Consider the following 14611-nt stretch of genomic DNA (forward strand, 5'->3'; position numbering starts at 1 on the left):
TATAAGGAGTTCATTCAGAAATTGAACAACATTATATGGGACGACAACATCGAAGGCACGACTTTGACGCTAGGTGGGCAGAAATAATGGAAGCGCATGGTCTTGTGAACGAAGACTGGTTTACAGAAGCGTACGATAAAAGGAGCCAATGGGTGATGGCACATTGCAGGGACTTGAACATGGGTGGTGTAATGAGGACAACCCAGAGATCAGAGAGCACTAATAGTTTTTTTAAGAAGTTCGAGCAGAAGTCAGGTACGTTAGTGGAGTTTTGGATGCGTTTTGAAAGCGCTATGGACCATCAACGGCATACGCAGAAGAGACTTGACCATGAAAACCGACACTCAACACCGGCAATGGGGACGCATTTACCCATAGAGGAAAATGCGTCGGATGTTTATACCCGTGAGGTTTTCAAGGAATTCCAACTAGAGGTCATTTGCTCAACCGATACATGTAAGAGTGTCGGCTATGCTGAAGTCGATGGAGTTGAAGTGACTGTCGTAAAGGATTCAATCAGAAAGAAAAGTTTCAACGTAGAGTACAACCCAGGTAACAACATTTTGGCATCAACTTTATGTAGTAGTTGGCTGAAGTTGCTAGATATAGTACCAAAGTTACATTGTCTGAACATAGAAGTTATACAATTGTTCAGTGAACTGCAGTTATCAGCTGTATAAAATCTGACATGTTGAATAACTTAAGTTTTCTGAATGTATAACTTTTCTTATTATATGCATAACTCTACTTGCAGAATGTATAACTCTTGTTGCCATATGTATAACTCTACCTTCAGAATAACATTAGAAATTCAATTTTTCAATGAACTGTTGTCATTTGTAGTATAACTCTGATTACATTTTGAATAACTTTAGCTTTCAGAATGTATAACTCTTGTTGCCATATGTATAAATCTACTTTCAGAATAACATTAGAACTTATTCAATTTTTCACTGAACTGCAGCTATTTGTAGTATAACTCTGAATTTAGTTTGAATAATCGTAGCTTTGTAACGTATAACTCTTGTTGCCATATGTATAACTCTGCGTGATAATGTTTAACTCTTATTATTATATGTATAAGACTACTAACTGCATAATTTAATTGGATTACAGGGACACAGGCTACACAAAGTGCAAAACTGTATGATGTTTGAAAGGATGGGATTTTCGTGCCGACATATAGTCCGGATTTTGTCGGCTAACGGCATGAAGACAATTCCAATTGATTACGTTTCTACAAGATGGAAAAAGGATGCATTGCACTTTGATTATCGAGAATGTGATGGTGTACAAATGGAAACAAATAGTAGCGCTGATGCAAAAGAAGTTGCGATGGTGAAGTTGTGGTCAGAAGTTCATTCAACCATTGGTTTACTTCGTGGCGCGAGTGAGACTGAAGTTGTGAACTTAAGCTCGTTAATTAGAGAGTTCAAGGAGAAACTTTTACCGTACAAGAAGGATTTAACAAAGCAACAGGAATTTGAGCAAATCCTTGAATTGGTTGCCCCGCCAGTGACGAGGTAACAATACTTCCACCAAAACAATCGAAAAACAAAGGCAGTGGTAAAAGAATGGTGTCAGCTAAGGCTAAAGCCATTGCCTTGGCTTCTAAGCCAAAGCGCATGTGTAATAACTGTAAACAAATGGCACACCACGATAAACGGAACTGTCCTAACCCATTCTCTGAGCATCCACAGTCTTCACCAGCATCTGAAGGAGTAGAAGAAGAAGAAGAGGAAGAGGAAGAAGAAGAAGAAGAAGAAGAAGAAGAAGAAGAAGACGAAGACGACGAAGAAGAAGGATAGAGAAACTTAACATGTTGTAGTAGTAGGTAGTAGAAAAATACCCCCGTCTCAACAAATTATTTACAATCTTTTTTTCTTTAAAAGGTAAAAATCGGTGAGACGGAACGGGTATTTAATAGCTAGCTTTTGTCTATTTTGATGGTGATTGCACCTTCCAGATTGTATAACTTCAGTAATATGGTGTGTGAAATTTGAAGCTAATGTTGTACAACTCTATGACATTATTTTGATGACTTCTGTTCATGGCAACATATTCAATATTTAAAAGTGGCTTTAAGAAGGAATTATAATTCAAAGTGGCTTTAAGTACAACTCTTACCCATACATGGATAAATGTACTTCACAGAGTGTATAACTCTTGTTCAAAATTTGTATAACTCTTGTTATTTTTTGCAAAACTCATAATTGGCTAATAAAATTTGCCTTTAAATAACTATGAGTCATATGTTGTATAACTCTTGTACACGTTTGTATAACTCTTGATGTTTTTTGTATAACTCTTGGTTGTCTAATCAATGTTGTATAACTCCGCACATAATTTGTATAACTTTACTCCACGAGTGTATAACTCTAACACTTATCTCGTAAAACTTGGATTTTATTTATGACTAACCAAGATGATGTAGTAACAATCTATTCCAACAAGTTGTCTAAGTTGTTAAGGAGTTTCTTGACAACATTCTAGAGTTCCAAAAAAGAGAATACGAGAATCAAAGGGATCCATTCTATTTTTCGCAGGGTTTTTATCTCCTCTCCGCGCCGCTTTCCGTCCTGTTTTCTACTACCTTCAGAATCTGTAATTTATCGCCAATGAAACCATTGACCTTGGTCAGAACTCCTTCCCCGATGATGTTCATGTCAGCTAGGAGAAGCGTCGCTGCCAACTGGATCACCAAATATCGACGATTCACCTTCCTCTCGAGATCAACGTGAACAAAACTTTCACCCTCGTACATTAACATGTGCATCATGCAGAACAACCCAGACTCGGTGTCGTTTATCATTTGCGGATGCCAGGCAAACCTGGATCTGTCGGGCGGAACGACGGTATGTCTTTCGCTCTGCTCTTCGCGTCGTCCCTAGCCTCCAAGTAGTCGCTCATGAAGCTCGCCTGGCAGAGACAAGAACGTCAAAAAGTGAGATTTGTGAAAGCCCCTATAACGCTTTTTAGTTGAACATAATTACAATTTAATTCCACTTACAATGACGTGACATGCTTTGCATATCTCCGATTGCCGCGGACTTGAATAGTACTTACTGTCCAGGAGATCAATCGTCCTAGAATTAAAGTTGATACACACACATGCATAATGCGCTTCAATCTTAATGGGTACAAAGATTAAATCAGCCTTCACGCTGAAATCATTGCCACAGTCGGTTCGGAAGATGTCCCACGTATGGTACAACATCTCGGTGTCCGGTGTTTGTTGGACAGGGTTTCGAACAAGGCTCAAGATTATATCCTGTTCAAGTAGCAGTATATGAATGAGGATACCGGTGGAGTTATAGGGGTTGTGCATTGGAGTTTCACAAAGAACTCTTACAAAGACAAAATGAAGAATGCCTAAGTATATCTTGGTTGTTAATAACTTCTCAAAACAAAATGTTTAACTCCAGGGAGGGTATGTATAACTTTATACTTACTTACCACTGTGAAAGTTTTTAAGAGGGTATGTGCAACTCTTATAACATAGTAAAGGATTGATTAGGACCATACCATATGACGGATACCGAAGAAAGACGAACGAAACATCGCGCAATCCTCTGCCTCCAATCGATTAAGCAACAAGGACCAACACTCAATAACTTTTTCATCCATTGGTGTCTCAGGGAGCATAGACAACATTTGCAACCTATTAATTGTTCCGTGCCGGCCGTAACTCACAAGTGGTTCACTGTAGTGCAGACAGAAGGTGTTAATCAGGCTATGACGTATACTAAATGGGAAAGTAACTGCTATTAAAATGGCTGCATAAGTTCACCGATGAAACGTATGACTCCAAATTATAAATTGTACAACTACGAGCATATTATGTATAATCGTACGCACAAAAATGTATAACTCTAGCAATAGAAAGTATAACTCTGGCCATGTAATGTATAACTCTAGTCATAGAATGTATAACTCTGGCCATAAAATGTATAATCGTAAGCATAGAATGTATAATGAATTACTCGGTATAAATTGTATAATCGTGGGCATATATTGTATAACTCTATGTATGGAAACTAATTGTATAGAATGTATAACTCTGGCCATAAAATGTATAACAATTAGAGTTTGACATCTAGGAACCAGAGTTATACATCTAGGAACCAGAGTTATACAAAAAAGGTAGAATTCAAAGTATGGAAATGTGTCTATATTGATATAGCTTAATATGATAAAACATTAGGATTTTAGACAACTTACTCATTTGGAAATTTGTAGTCATCAAGGAAAACGTAATCAACCACTTGTTTGCGATACACCGGGATATCCCTAGTTAATGCCTTGTTCATCTTGACATTTTGGCGACCACGGCAAGGTTTGCGTCCGGTACCCCGCAATATTTGGTGCAACCAAGGCCATCGCCCTTACCCCGGGAGCGGCTATTAACAGTTGAGAGGGCCCGACTAGACGGCGTCCGGCCCAGGGCTACTTTGGAAGGTGGAGTCGGAAGGTTGAACCGACCTTAGAGCAAGGTCGTTTCGCAGAATCTGTTCTCTCCGGCGTTTCCAACACCTCTCTTCCTTCCACTTGTGTTGCCGGTGTCCTCTCGTTTATCACGCACCTCCTCCAATTCACGGTCTTTAAGCTCCTTAAAAGTGTTACCCGGATAACACATCTTCCCTGTCCTCGTTAATGTCACCGAGGACAAGGGTTGCAGCAATTTCCGCTCGCATAAGATCATTGCTTTCCTTAGTCCCTAGGGTACAATCGAATGGCTCTCCACGATGTACAAAGAACATATGAACCATGACGCATGCAGACCACGAGTCATTGACACTATGTCCTGCTCCCTGCCAGTTGAATTTGATGTTGACAAAAGGGAACCCTTCAACTTTCTTGCCTTTGTCGAGCCCTTTGTAGACCATATACTTTCCCATTGCATCAGCCTGGCGGAAGTTAGGCAAGGCGTTTAAAAGGGAAAGACGTATTAACAAATCAAATGGAGCTGATAATTAATCTAGTCACCAGTTTTATAAGTCTTACAGTAATACGCGCAATCCCTCCGTATGGTAATTTCAGAAGATCGTCCTCATAAGAACGGTTATCAAGATACTCGATCTGCTGAGAGCGGAAATTTATGCAAATGCAAGAGTAATGATCTTCATCGCCAGTGCTTACCGGGACGAAAACCTACAAACATGCACCAAAAATCTAAGAGTTATAAAACATAATTAGCAGATTAGAGGCATACATATTGTGCGTAGTTGGGTTTATACAGTCTGTGCCCAGAGTTGTACATTATATGTGTAGAGTTGTACATTCAATTTCCAGAGTTATACAGTATATTCTTGCAGTTGTACATTATGTATAATTCTGAAAGCTAAAGTTATATACTGTATAACTCTTGTCATAGGATGTATAACTCTAGCCCTAAAATCTATAACTGTAAGCATATACAGTGTAGTGTATAACTCCAGGTATTACTCTAGGTAAAACTCCATGCCTAACTCTAAAGCATATATTGTACAACTCTAAGCATATACTGTTAAACTCTACGAAAATAAAGCTCCCTTCCAGTATGTAAATGTCTCTATATTGATATCTGAGCTCACCATATCGGAGTCCAGTTGGAATGGACTAGTACACGACTCTTGCCACGTGTCCCACGAGTAACAAAAGCCTTCAGAATGATCAACAACCAAGTTTTTCTTCCTGCCTTGCCAAATTTCAATTGCTAGGGCCTATAAAAATGATAGACGGGGTTGGCGGCTTGTATCATAAGTTACGTATGATTTGTCACAAAATAACTTGCGAAGTTCGAGCACACTTACAGCGTGAGATAGGCCAAAGAAACAGCGCGAAGTGGAAAGCTTTTGCGGTGTTCGCGTGCGTAGGCTGATTGAGTAGTACAGACAAAGTGATCGATGACATTTCCCTAACTGTTTCCGGGCATCAACGATCGGAGATCAATACGCGTTATGCGGTTTGGACAGGGATATGTGACCAATTGTTCCCTACAAAGGATTAGCAAAATTGAGACACGCAGCAAGGGAATGCATTCATGGCTGTTTGGTGTCGTATTGAAATATAGGTAAAACTTATATTTTACTTACGATTTTTTGTGGTCGTGGAATTCATCAAAGACATAATCCATTACATCCTTCCTCACCCCGAACACCGTCCTGAAACGTTCCTTGTTAAATCGCAACCCCTTTGTGAGCATACGTCTTTGGTCGGGATCGGGTGCCCGCAATCCCGAGAACAACCTAGGTTCTCGGTACAATGTCCATACACGGAGGGGGGGCAGTTGAATGCAGTAAGAACGGATGGTGGATCATGTCACATCGCGGCACATAAATAGGGGGTGGGAGTGGCGCAACAGGCTCAACCCTAGCATCTCTAATTTCAACTACCAAACCTTCTTTGGCAGCACCAATCGTTCGCTCCTCAACCCCGGCAAATGCCTCATTCAAATCTGCCGTGCTCATGAAAGTCAGAGGGATTTCATTTCCAAAGACATTCCGTTGAAGGATCCCCAGGGTGATCTCCGCACGGCCGACAACATCTACATTCCCACCCCCATTGTTAGAATGTTGTTCAACATTCTCAATTACATCCTTTTTAACAGTGGCCTGAATGAAAAATAACAAAATTAAACACCAAACGTATAACTCTGGCCATAAAATGTATAACTGTAAGCATAGAATGTATAAACGGCCATAAAATGTATAATCGTATACACTATATTGTATAACTATCTTTGTATAACTCTAGATATACCTCCAGCTATCTAATGTATAACTCAAAAGCATATATTGTATAACTCTAGTCATATCTTTGTATAATCGTAGTCATATACCAAAGCATATATTGTATAACTCTAGTCATAGATCGTATAATCGTAGGCATGAATGAAAAATAACAAAATTAAACACCAAACGTATAACTCTGGCCATAAAATGTATAATCGTAAGCATAGAATGTATAACTCTGACCATAAAATGTATAACTGTATACACTATAATGTATAACTCTAGTCATATACTGTATATATTGTATAACTCCAAAGCATATATTGTATAACTCCAAAGCATATATTGTATAACTCTAGTCATATACTGTATAACTGTAGGCATGAATGAAAAATAACAAAATTAAACACCAAACGTATAACTCTGGCCATAAAATGTATAACTGTAAGCATAGAATGTATAACTCTGACCATAAAATGTATAACTGTATACACTATAATGTATAAATATACTGTATAACTCTAGATATACCTCCAGCTATCTAATGTATAACTCCAAAGCATATATTGTATAACTCTAGTCATATACTGTATAACTGTAGTCATATACTGGTTAAGAGTTGTACCAACCGGCCGTTGCAGTGGCACTACATTTACAAGGCTTCAACATAAGTTTCAACAAGGTTATACTTGATCAACATAGAGTTATACACGACCAATAAACAAAAAAAAAAAACGATTGTATAAAAAGTATTTGTCGCAAATTAACAAACTTACCTCGCCACCAGAACCACTCCCGTACGCTGGATTTCCACGTGCAGCTTCCTTCATTTCAGCAGTAGAAAACAGACACTCCATCAATTCTTGTGTGTCCAAACCCAATTCTGGGACCGTAGATTTTTCCATCACCATATCTGACGGTTGATTGTCTGACAATCGTTCAACAATTTCTGGCAATCCCTCCCCATGAACTTGCTCATGCACCGCATCACCTACCACGGGCCGAGATTCAGCATTCTCTGACCGTCCGTCAGCTTGGCCTACAATGTCTGCTGCTCTTTCATGGTCAGTGTCTGCCAATCTTCCAACATTTTCAGCATTTTCATTCAATCCGTCCTCATGAACGTGCTCATGCCCCTCATCACCTGTCCAGAGGCGAGCCTCATCGTCCTTTGACGGTCCGATACATTCGTCAATTTCTTCCTCGGTGTAACTCGACTCCAACAACAGTTGCCTGACACTTGGGACGGGGCTGCACACAACTTGATCCTCTAACCCTGGGCTAGCAGGTGACAACGGCTTTGACCACGAAACTGCAATTGATTTCGTTGGCGTGTCGGCTTTGACGGACTCTCGACGCGGCTCAACACGGGGGTTACCACCCCATCCACCCCCATCATTGCCGAGACTCTCAAGAACTTCACTGATTTGACGCGTAGATGCATCGATTCCGACAGTTTTTTTGGGAGGCTCAGTAACTACCTCTCCAAATTCAGGGGCGTTACCCACAGAAACCTTCAGCCTTTCTGCAATCTGTTCAGCTTCAGCGACGTACTTTTGAATCTTTTCACCCTCAAAGAATTCTTGAGAGGCCTGACTAGCATTTAGGCCCGTCGGATCACTAGTTCTGACTTTGATCCGTGCGGTTGCATCTGCATACCATGAATAGAACACAATAGCGTTCCTTTGCATTTTGAGATAAAGCTCGTGAGTACCCCGCATCCAAGAAGTACAGTAAGTTAGTTATATTATAATATATGGGTACGTTCATTTGAAACAGAATCCATCTGCAGAAATATATAATAGTTTGCACTTACATCGAATGACCCTAGCTTTCAATTCCTGGTCATCCTCGACCCCTGCTGGTAGTTCTATCTGAATGAACTTCTTCTCGAAGTTGGGCGGGGTTGAGGGGGTGTGGGGCTGTTTGTGATATTTTGGGTTCACGCGGGCGCCTGGGCTAATACTTGTCCACACTCCTTCCATAAGAGGGGTCTTGAAGGCACCTCGGATACCTGGTCTTAGACAAGGTTAAAGTACCCAATCCCCCTTGACCCACCTCAAATTTTACCCTCTCTACAAGCGAAGCTTCATCCCAATGTTTAATCAAAGGAAGATCACTATTACAAGGCTTACCCTTGTAATCATATCGCTGAAAGTAGCTTATCATGAGGAAGGGGATACACCCATTCAACATTGTTACCCCCTTTTTCTGATCGACCCCGCTTTCACCGTCATGTCCAAAATATAAGAGCACCGGTCAAAATGCGGGATGGCTTTAGGATCTTCTACTGACCCTTAATGACTTCCAATCTATCCCATTTGTTTGGGGTGGGTGCGAGGAATGAAGACATACTGAGAACAACACAAATAGCCGGCAAAATTGATCGTCCGCCTCCTCGTACTCCACAAGTTGCTTGTGAACTTTCCCTAAGGGTATAGCACTATTCCCTTTGGCCACCCCGTACGCTTCCCGCCATTTGTCCTTCAGCTCCTTATTCTCGGGGTCGGTGGACCCCTTCTGCGTGCTCACAGGCACCAAAGGGAGAGGGTTGGGTCCTAAAGGTAACAAGAAACAGTCATGCACGTCATGCTTGCGATCATAAACTCCTTCTTCCGCGAAGCCCCGAACACATATGAGTTGTCGAGAGAAGGATTCCAAGAACAGTGACGTGTGCAAGTGGGAAGCTCCTAATCTTGAGCTCCAAAAGGCCACCAAACCCAATTTTCTTAACAGCGGACACCTGATCCTCATTAAGATTTTCAATGAGAGAAACAAGTCTTTGAGGTCGACACGAAACCGTTATTTCATGCACCCTCTTTACCCTTGGCTTGGCCTCAACCATCCTGGGAAAAGCAAAGACAACACACAAAATTATACACACTTTGTACTTGCAATTATAGATATTTGGAACAAAGAAATAGACATACTGTGAATTAAAGTAATACAATAAATAGTCAGAGTTATACAAAATATAAGTAAAGTTATACATTCTGATAATAGAGTTATACAAAATATAAGTGAAGTTATACATTCTGATAATAGAGTTAATCAGAAAATATCAAGAGTTATACATTGACAAAGCAAAAGTTATTCAAAATGTAATCGAGTTATACAACAAATGACAACAGTTATAAAAAGCTCAAACTTTGAACCTGGGAATCAGCTCCCTTCTCAGTACTTGGTGCATCATCCATCTGTAGCTGACAAATAAAAAGGGATTCAGATTATATAATGTGTAAAATTATATGTGTAACTTGAGCCATTAATGTATAACTCTATTATTAAAATGTATAACTCTAGTCATAGAATGTCTAACTCTGGCCATACATTGTATAACTCTAGTCATAGAATGTATAACTCTAGCCATGTAATAGAATGTATAACTCTAGCAATAGAATGTATAACTCTAGGCATAGAATGTATAACTCTGGCCATAAAATGTATAACTGTAAGCATAGAATGTATAACTCTATTATTAAAATGTATAACTCTAGTATTAAAATGTATAACTCTGGCCATAAAATGTATAACTGTAAGCATAGAATGTATAACTCTGGCCATAAAATGTATAACTGTAAGCATAGAATGTCTAACTCTGGCCATACATTGTATAACTCCAGTTATACATTATGACAGCAGAAGTTATTCAACATGTAATCAGAGTTATACAACAAATGATTGCGATAAAATGTATAACTCTAGCAATAGAAAGTATAACTCTGGCCATGTAATAGAATGTATAACTCTGGCCATAAAATGTATAACTCTAGTCATAGAATGTATAACTCTGGCCATGTAATAGAATGTATAACTCTAGCAATAGAATGTATAACTCTAGTCATAGAATGTATAACTCTGGTCATAAAATGTATAACTGTAAGCATAGAATGTATAATGAATAACTCCAGGTATAAATTGTATAACTGTAGGCATATATTGTATAACTCTATGTATGGAAACTAATTAGAAGTATAGTCATACATATAATAATTAGAGTTTGACATCTAGGAACCAGAGTTATACATCTAGGAACCAGAGTTATACATATTGAGTAATAAAGTTATACATCTAGTAAGCAGAGTTAGACATCTAGTAACGTATAAATCAAAATCAAAACTTTTAACCTGGATATCAACTCCCGTGTCAATACTTTCTACAACATCCATCTGTAGATGACCAACAATTGGGATTAGAGTTATACAGATATTTAATTGAAGTTACAAATCATTCTGTAAGAGTTATACCAACAAGACGAGATTTTTTACCTTCGATTCAGATTTCTTGGAAGATTTCTTGGCATTTTTCTTGGCAAAAACCATTGTTAATTATAAAATGACCTCGAATTTGTTCTGCACAACCATAATTAACAATTGAACAAATAAACATCAGCAAACCCATAATTGCAGATTGAAAAATCAAATGAACTCTTTTTATGATAGTTTAACAAAGGCAATAATTAACAAAAAACAAACTACAAATCACTAAATAGGGAATGGAGAAAATACCTTATAAAAATGGAGACAGGCGAGTTTGCACGCGACTTGGTATTAATTTGTATTAATTTGTTGTGATGAAAATGGCGTTTGTTGGGATGGACTTAATTGGTAATGATGAAAATGGAGTTATCAGAATTGTGAAGAAAGAAAAGGAAGACGAAATGACAAGAAATAGAGGGAAAACACAAATACCCGCAAGTTGTTTTGAATTGTCTAGAAAATGAGGAGGGAAATGATCATTGACTGATGGATAAACAGTGTTGCATGCATGGGTTAGTGGGTAAGAGGAGAGAGGTAAATCAAAAATATTAGTTTAATGGGGTTTAGTGGGGTTTGACTGCCAAATCGTGACCATTGCTTTGCTTGATCCAACCGTCCACATTAGGACTTATGGACTTAATATATGTAAGGACCTTAGTTGATCTCTTCTCTATATATATATATATATATATATATATATATATAAGACTATGTTCGTCGTGATTAATGAGTAATGTCAACAAGGTGCAGTTTATGTTAGAAGATTTATTTGATGGTGAACTTCGGGGACGAAGTTCCTTTTTAGGGGGAAAGAGTAATGTCGCAAAAAAAAAAGAAAAAAAAAAGACCGATAATATAATAATTTTGTTGTTTGTTCGAAATGTTTTCTTTTATCCCTGTTATGTTGTTAACATGAAGTTATAACTGTTTTAATCGTTTGATCAGCAATTCGTATGCTTGAGTCAAAGTTGAGTAGTTACAATGAAAAGATGGTCATAAAGAGAGAAGTATGTCGGGAATGGTAACGAAGTGCTTGAATCAAGCAGTGTAATAGGATCGTTGTGTGGTATGTTTTGATGTTGGTAAGTTGTATGCTAGTGAAAGTATTGCGACATGTTTTGATGTAGCTTTGTGCTGGTGACCTTATAATCTCGTACTTGCGTGGCTAAAAGTTCGGAATAATAGTATTGTTGTTGGATGTGTTGGTACATGTTGTGAGTTAGTAATTTGAGTTGAGATGTGGGCTACAGGAGTTGGTGTGTGTAGTGTGTCGGACATGATGACGATGACGTAGTGAGGTAAGACTTCTAGAGAATAGTGACCTGTGTCGGAGGAGTAGTGATGTCGCTGAAGGAAATGTAGATCTTTATACATACTAACATACTCATATATGTTAAAATTAATTTGTCATAAAATTAAATACGGATTTTATGCATGCAAACAAATAATAAAATAGAGGAGAAATCATGTTCTTACATTGGTGATTTCAGTTTTATTGGGCACAAAAGAAATCTCCTTTTCTTTTGTTCTTGAGCTTTCCTTTAATGGAAGAAACAAGATCCAAGTATAGGATCTCTCCTTAGGAATAATACCCAAAGCTAACTCTTAATCTAATTAATATTATATGAGCTAGTACAATATTAATCTTGTGAAAAATTTAACCAAAATTGTTTGGTTTTGGCTCCTAAAACCGGGTAGGAGAAGAGGAGAGGAAGAGTGTTATTTTTATCTCTCTAAAAATAATAATATGAAGTGAATGAATAATAATCATCTTACACCCATTCATATGGTGAATGATAAAAATAAAATAAGCAAAAGAACCCTTGTTCTTTTCAATGGAAAACCGGGTAGGGTGGAGGATAAAGGGCCAATGCATGCACAATTTGTTCTTTACAATAATGTGTATGGTGCATGGCTAGAATTAGGTTAATCATCATTATGCTTACCACTAATTTAAACAAACACAATATTTGTTTAAACCACCTCCCATTTTCGGCACATATGATAATATGAGATCCATATTATTTTTGTCAAATGTCAATATGTCACATGTCATATGTGACATAAATTTGTTATGTATTTTTAACATATTAAAAATCAACGTATTAATAAAAATACGTCATATACAAAAATCAACTTAGTAATTCATAATTACCTGTGCCAAAATATTTTACCAATTTATAAATCATATTTATAATAATTCATTCAAATCCAATTGTTTCTTTAAACAATAATTTCATCCGAGTAATGATACAATTCGATTACTCAGACCGTATCTCATTTAATCACATTTCAATTTGATACGTAAATTTTACTTCCAAAATCGTCCGTCAATTTTTAAAGTAATTTAATTAATTCGTAACATTATACGATTAATTAAATGATCAATTAAGAGTGTTGCCCTATAGGTATGACCTAGGGGGTCAACTGATCACCACCGTCACACGACAGTAATGTCAAACTCTAGTCAGCCAATCATTACCGATATATGTTGACCGAGTTGACAAAGATAAATACTTCCCAATTGTATTCTTTAAAATGAGATTTAATAATGATATTTAAATCATATGATCGCACTATTGTTGAGGACACATTTCCCAACAATCTCCCACTTGTCCTCGACAAGTGTGCGTCACCAATTCTCTTGTCCTATTACTATCTCCCACTCAATGCAAGGTGTCTTTCAGGTCGTACTTGCAAGTGATCATATCGAGAGTGGTTTCCTCGATCTGGAGAATAACTGATTGACCGGACTTATCTATCATAGATACTTTCCGAGCGTGGCCACGCATTTCCAGTTCATTACTCCTCGAGTGGCCCTGAGATATTGTTATAACCCTGACTAGGGGTGGACAATTCCTATCGCACTCATTACCTTCGACTAGCTACACCCATCATAACCCAAAATATGCCCATTTGACCCCATTTACGAAGTTTGTAGTAACACAAATCAAAGTTAATCTGAAACTGTGCCATGTTAGGCGAATAGTCTTTAGTCAAAAGAATCGACTCATTTGAATACTATAGTAGCTCTCGCCATGACCAGGCTATATAAATTTGCCAGAACTCTATAAGCGGTCATAAGGCCCGATAAAATGTTCCTAACAGTCTGCCTATGTGATCGATTAGTCATCTCACATGACTCTATGGCACTTGAACTTGCCATCAATCGCCTCACACTCTAGTCACTTCGAGACGTCACCTCATACAAGTGAGTATGGGCAAATACTATGTTAATACGTGTTCACTTTAACGGGGTTCAATTGTCTCTACAACCCGTTTGGATGTAACAATGTATAAATTAAAGATAAAAGACAAATGTGATTATGAACATGAACAAAAACAACACTTTTATTTCATTTCAAAATCTAACAAAAACTTGGTACACGTTTAAGTCCCATGGACGTAACATGTCCATCATGCTTAGCCTGCGATAAAGGCTTGGTGAGCGGATCGGCTATGTTGTCATCCGTCCTAACCTTACAAATCGCAATTTCCTTTCTTTCAATGAAATCTCTTATTACTTGATATTTTCTAAGTACATGTCTAGATCTATTACTAGACTTCGGCTCCTTAGCTTGGAAGATCGTCCCACTATTATCACAATAGAGAGTGATGAGATCATTGGCGGTAGGTACT

General features: G+C 38.1%; 1 protein-coding gene and 1 long non-coding RNA gene across 3 annotated transcripts; both read right to left on the bottom strand.

The window, feature by feature from the left end:
- Positions 1-2808: 2808 nt before the first annotated feature.
- On the bottom strand, positions 2809-8698 carry LOC141613932 (uncharacterized). Its single transcript, XM_074432672.1, has 6 exons — positions 8530-8698; positions 7490-8364; positions 6480-6593; positions 4624-4811; positions 3011-3086; positions 2809-2919 (listed from the first exon to the last, which is right to left on the bottom strand). Exons 1-6 carry the CDS (start codon positions 8696-8698, stop codon positions 2809-2811), a joined length of 1533 nt encoding a protein of 510 aa, XP_074288773.1.
- A 1130-nt stretch (positions 8699-9828) lies between these two features.
- LOC141615066 (uncharacterized) lies at positions 9829-11104 on the bottom strand. 2 transcript variants are annotated; one of them, XR_012529593.1, is made up of 3 exons: positions 10982-11104; positions 10841-10882; positions 9829-9910 (listed from the first exon to the last, which is right to left on the bottom strand). It is a non-coding gene; the product is annotated as an uncharacterized LOC141615066 (long non-coding RNA). The 2 variants fall into 2 exon arrangements; XR_012529594.1 differs by having other exon boundaries at positions 9849-9916.
- Between the last annotated feature and the right edge of the window lie 3507 nt (positions 11105-14611).

The sequence above is a fragment of the Silene latifolia genome, chromosome 11, assembly GCF_048544455.1.
Source record: "Silene latifolia isolate original U9 population chromosome 11, ASM4854445v1, whole genome shotgun sequence".
Lineage (NCBI taxonomy): Eukaryota > Viridiplantae > Streptophyta > Magnoliopsida > Caryophyllales > Caryophyllaceae > Silene > Silene latifolia.

Bases quoted from the DNA above. Each gene is read 5' to 3' on its own strand.
- LOC141613932 (XM_074432672.1), bottom strand. From the start codon at position 8,698: ATGGAAGGAGTGTGGACAAGTATTAGCCCAGGCGCCCGCGTGAACCCA. The intron at 6,594-7,489 runs GTAAGTTTGTTA...TTTTTCATTCAG, and splicing joins GGAGTGGTTCTGGTGGCGAG to GCCACTGTTAAAAAGGATGT. The intron at 2,920-3,010 runs GTAAGTGGAATT...TGTCTCTGCCAG, and splicing joins GCAAAGCATGTCACGTCATT to GCGAGCTTCATGAGCGACTA.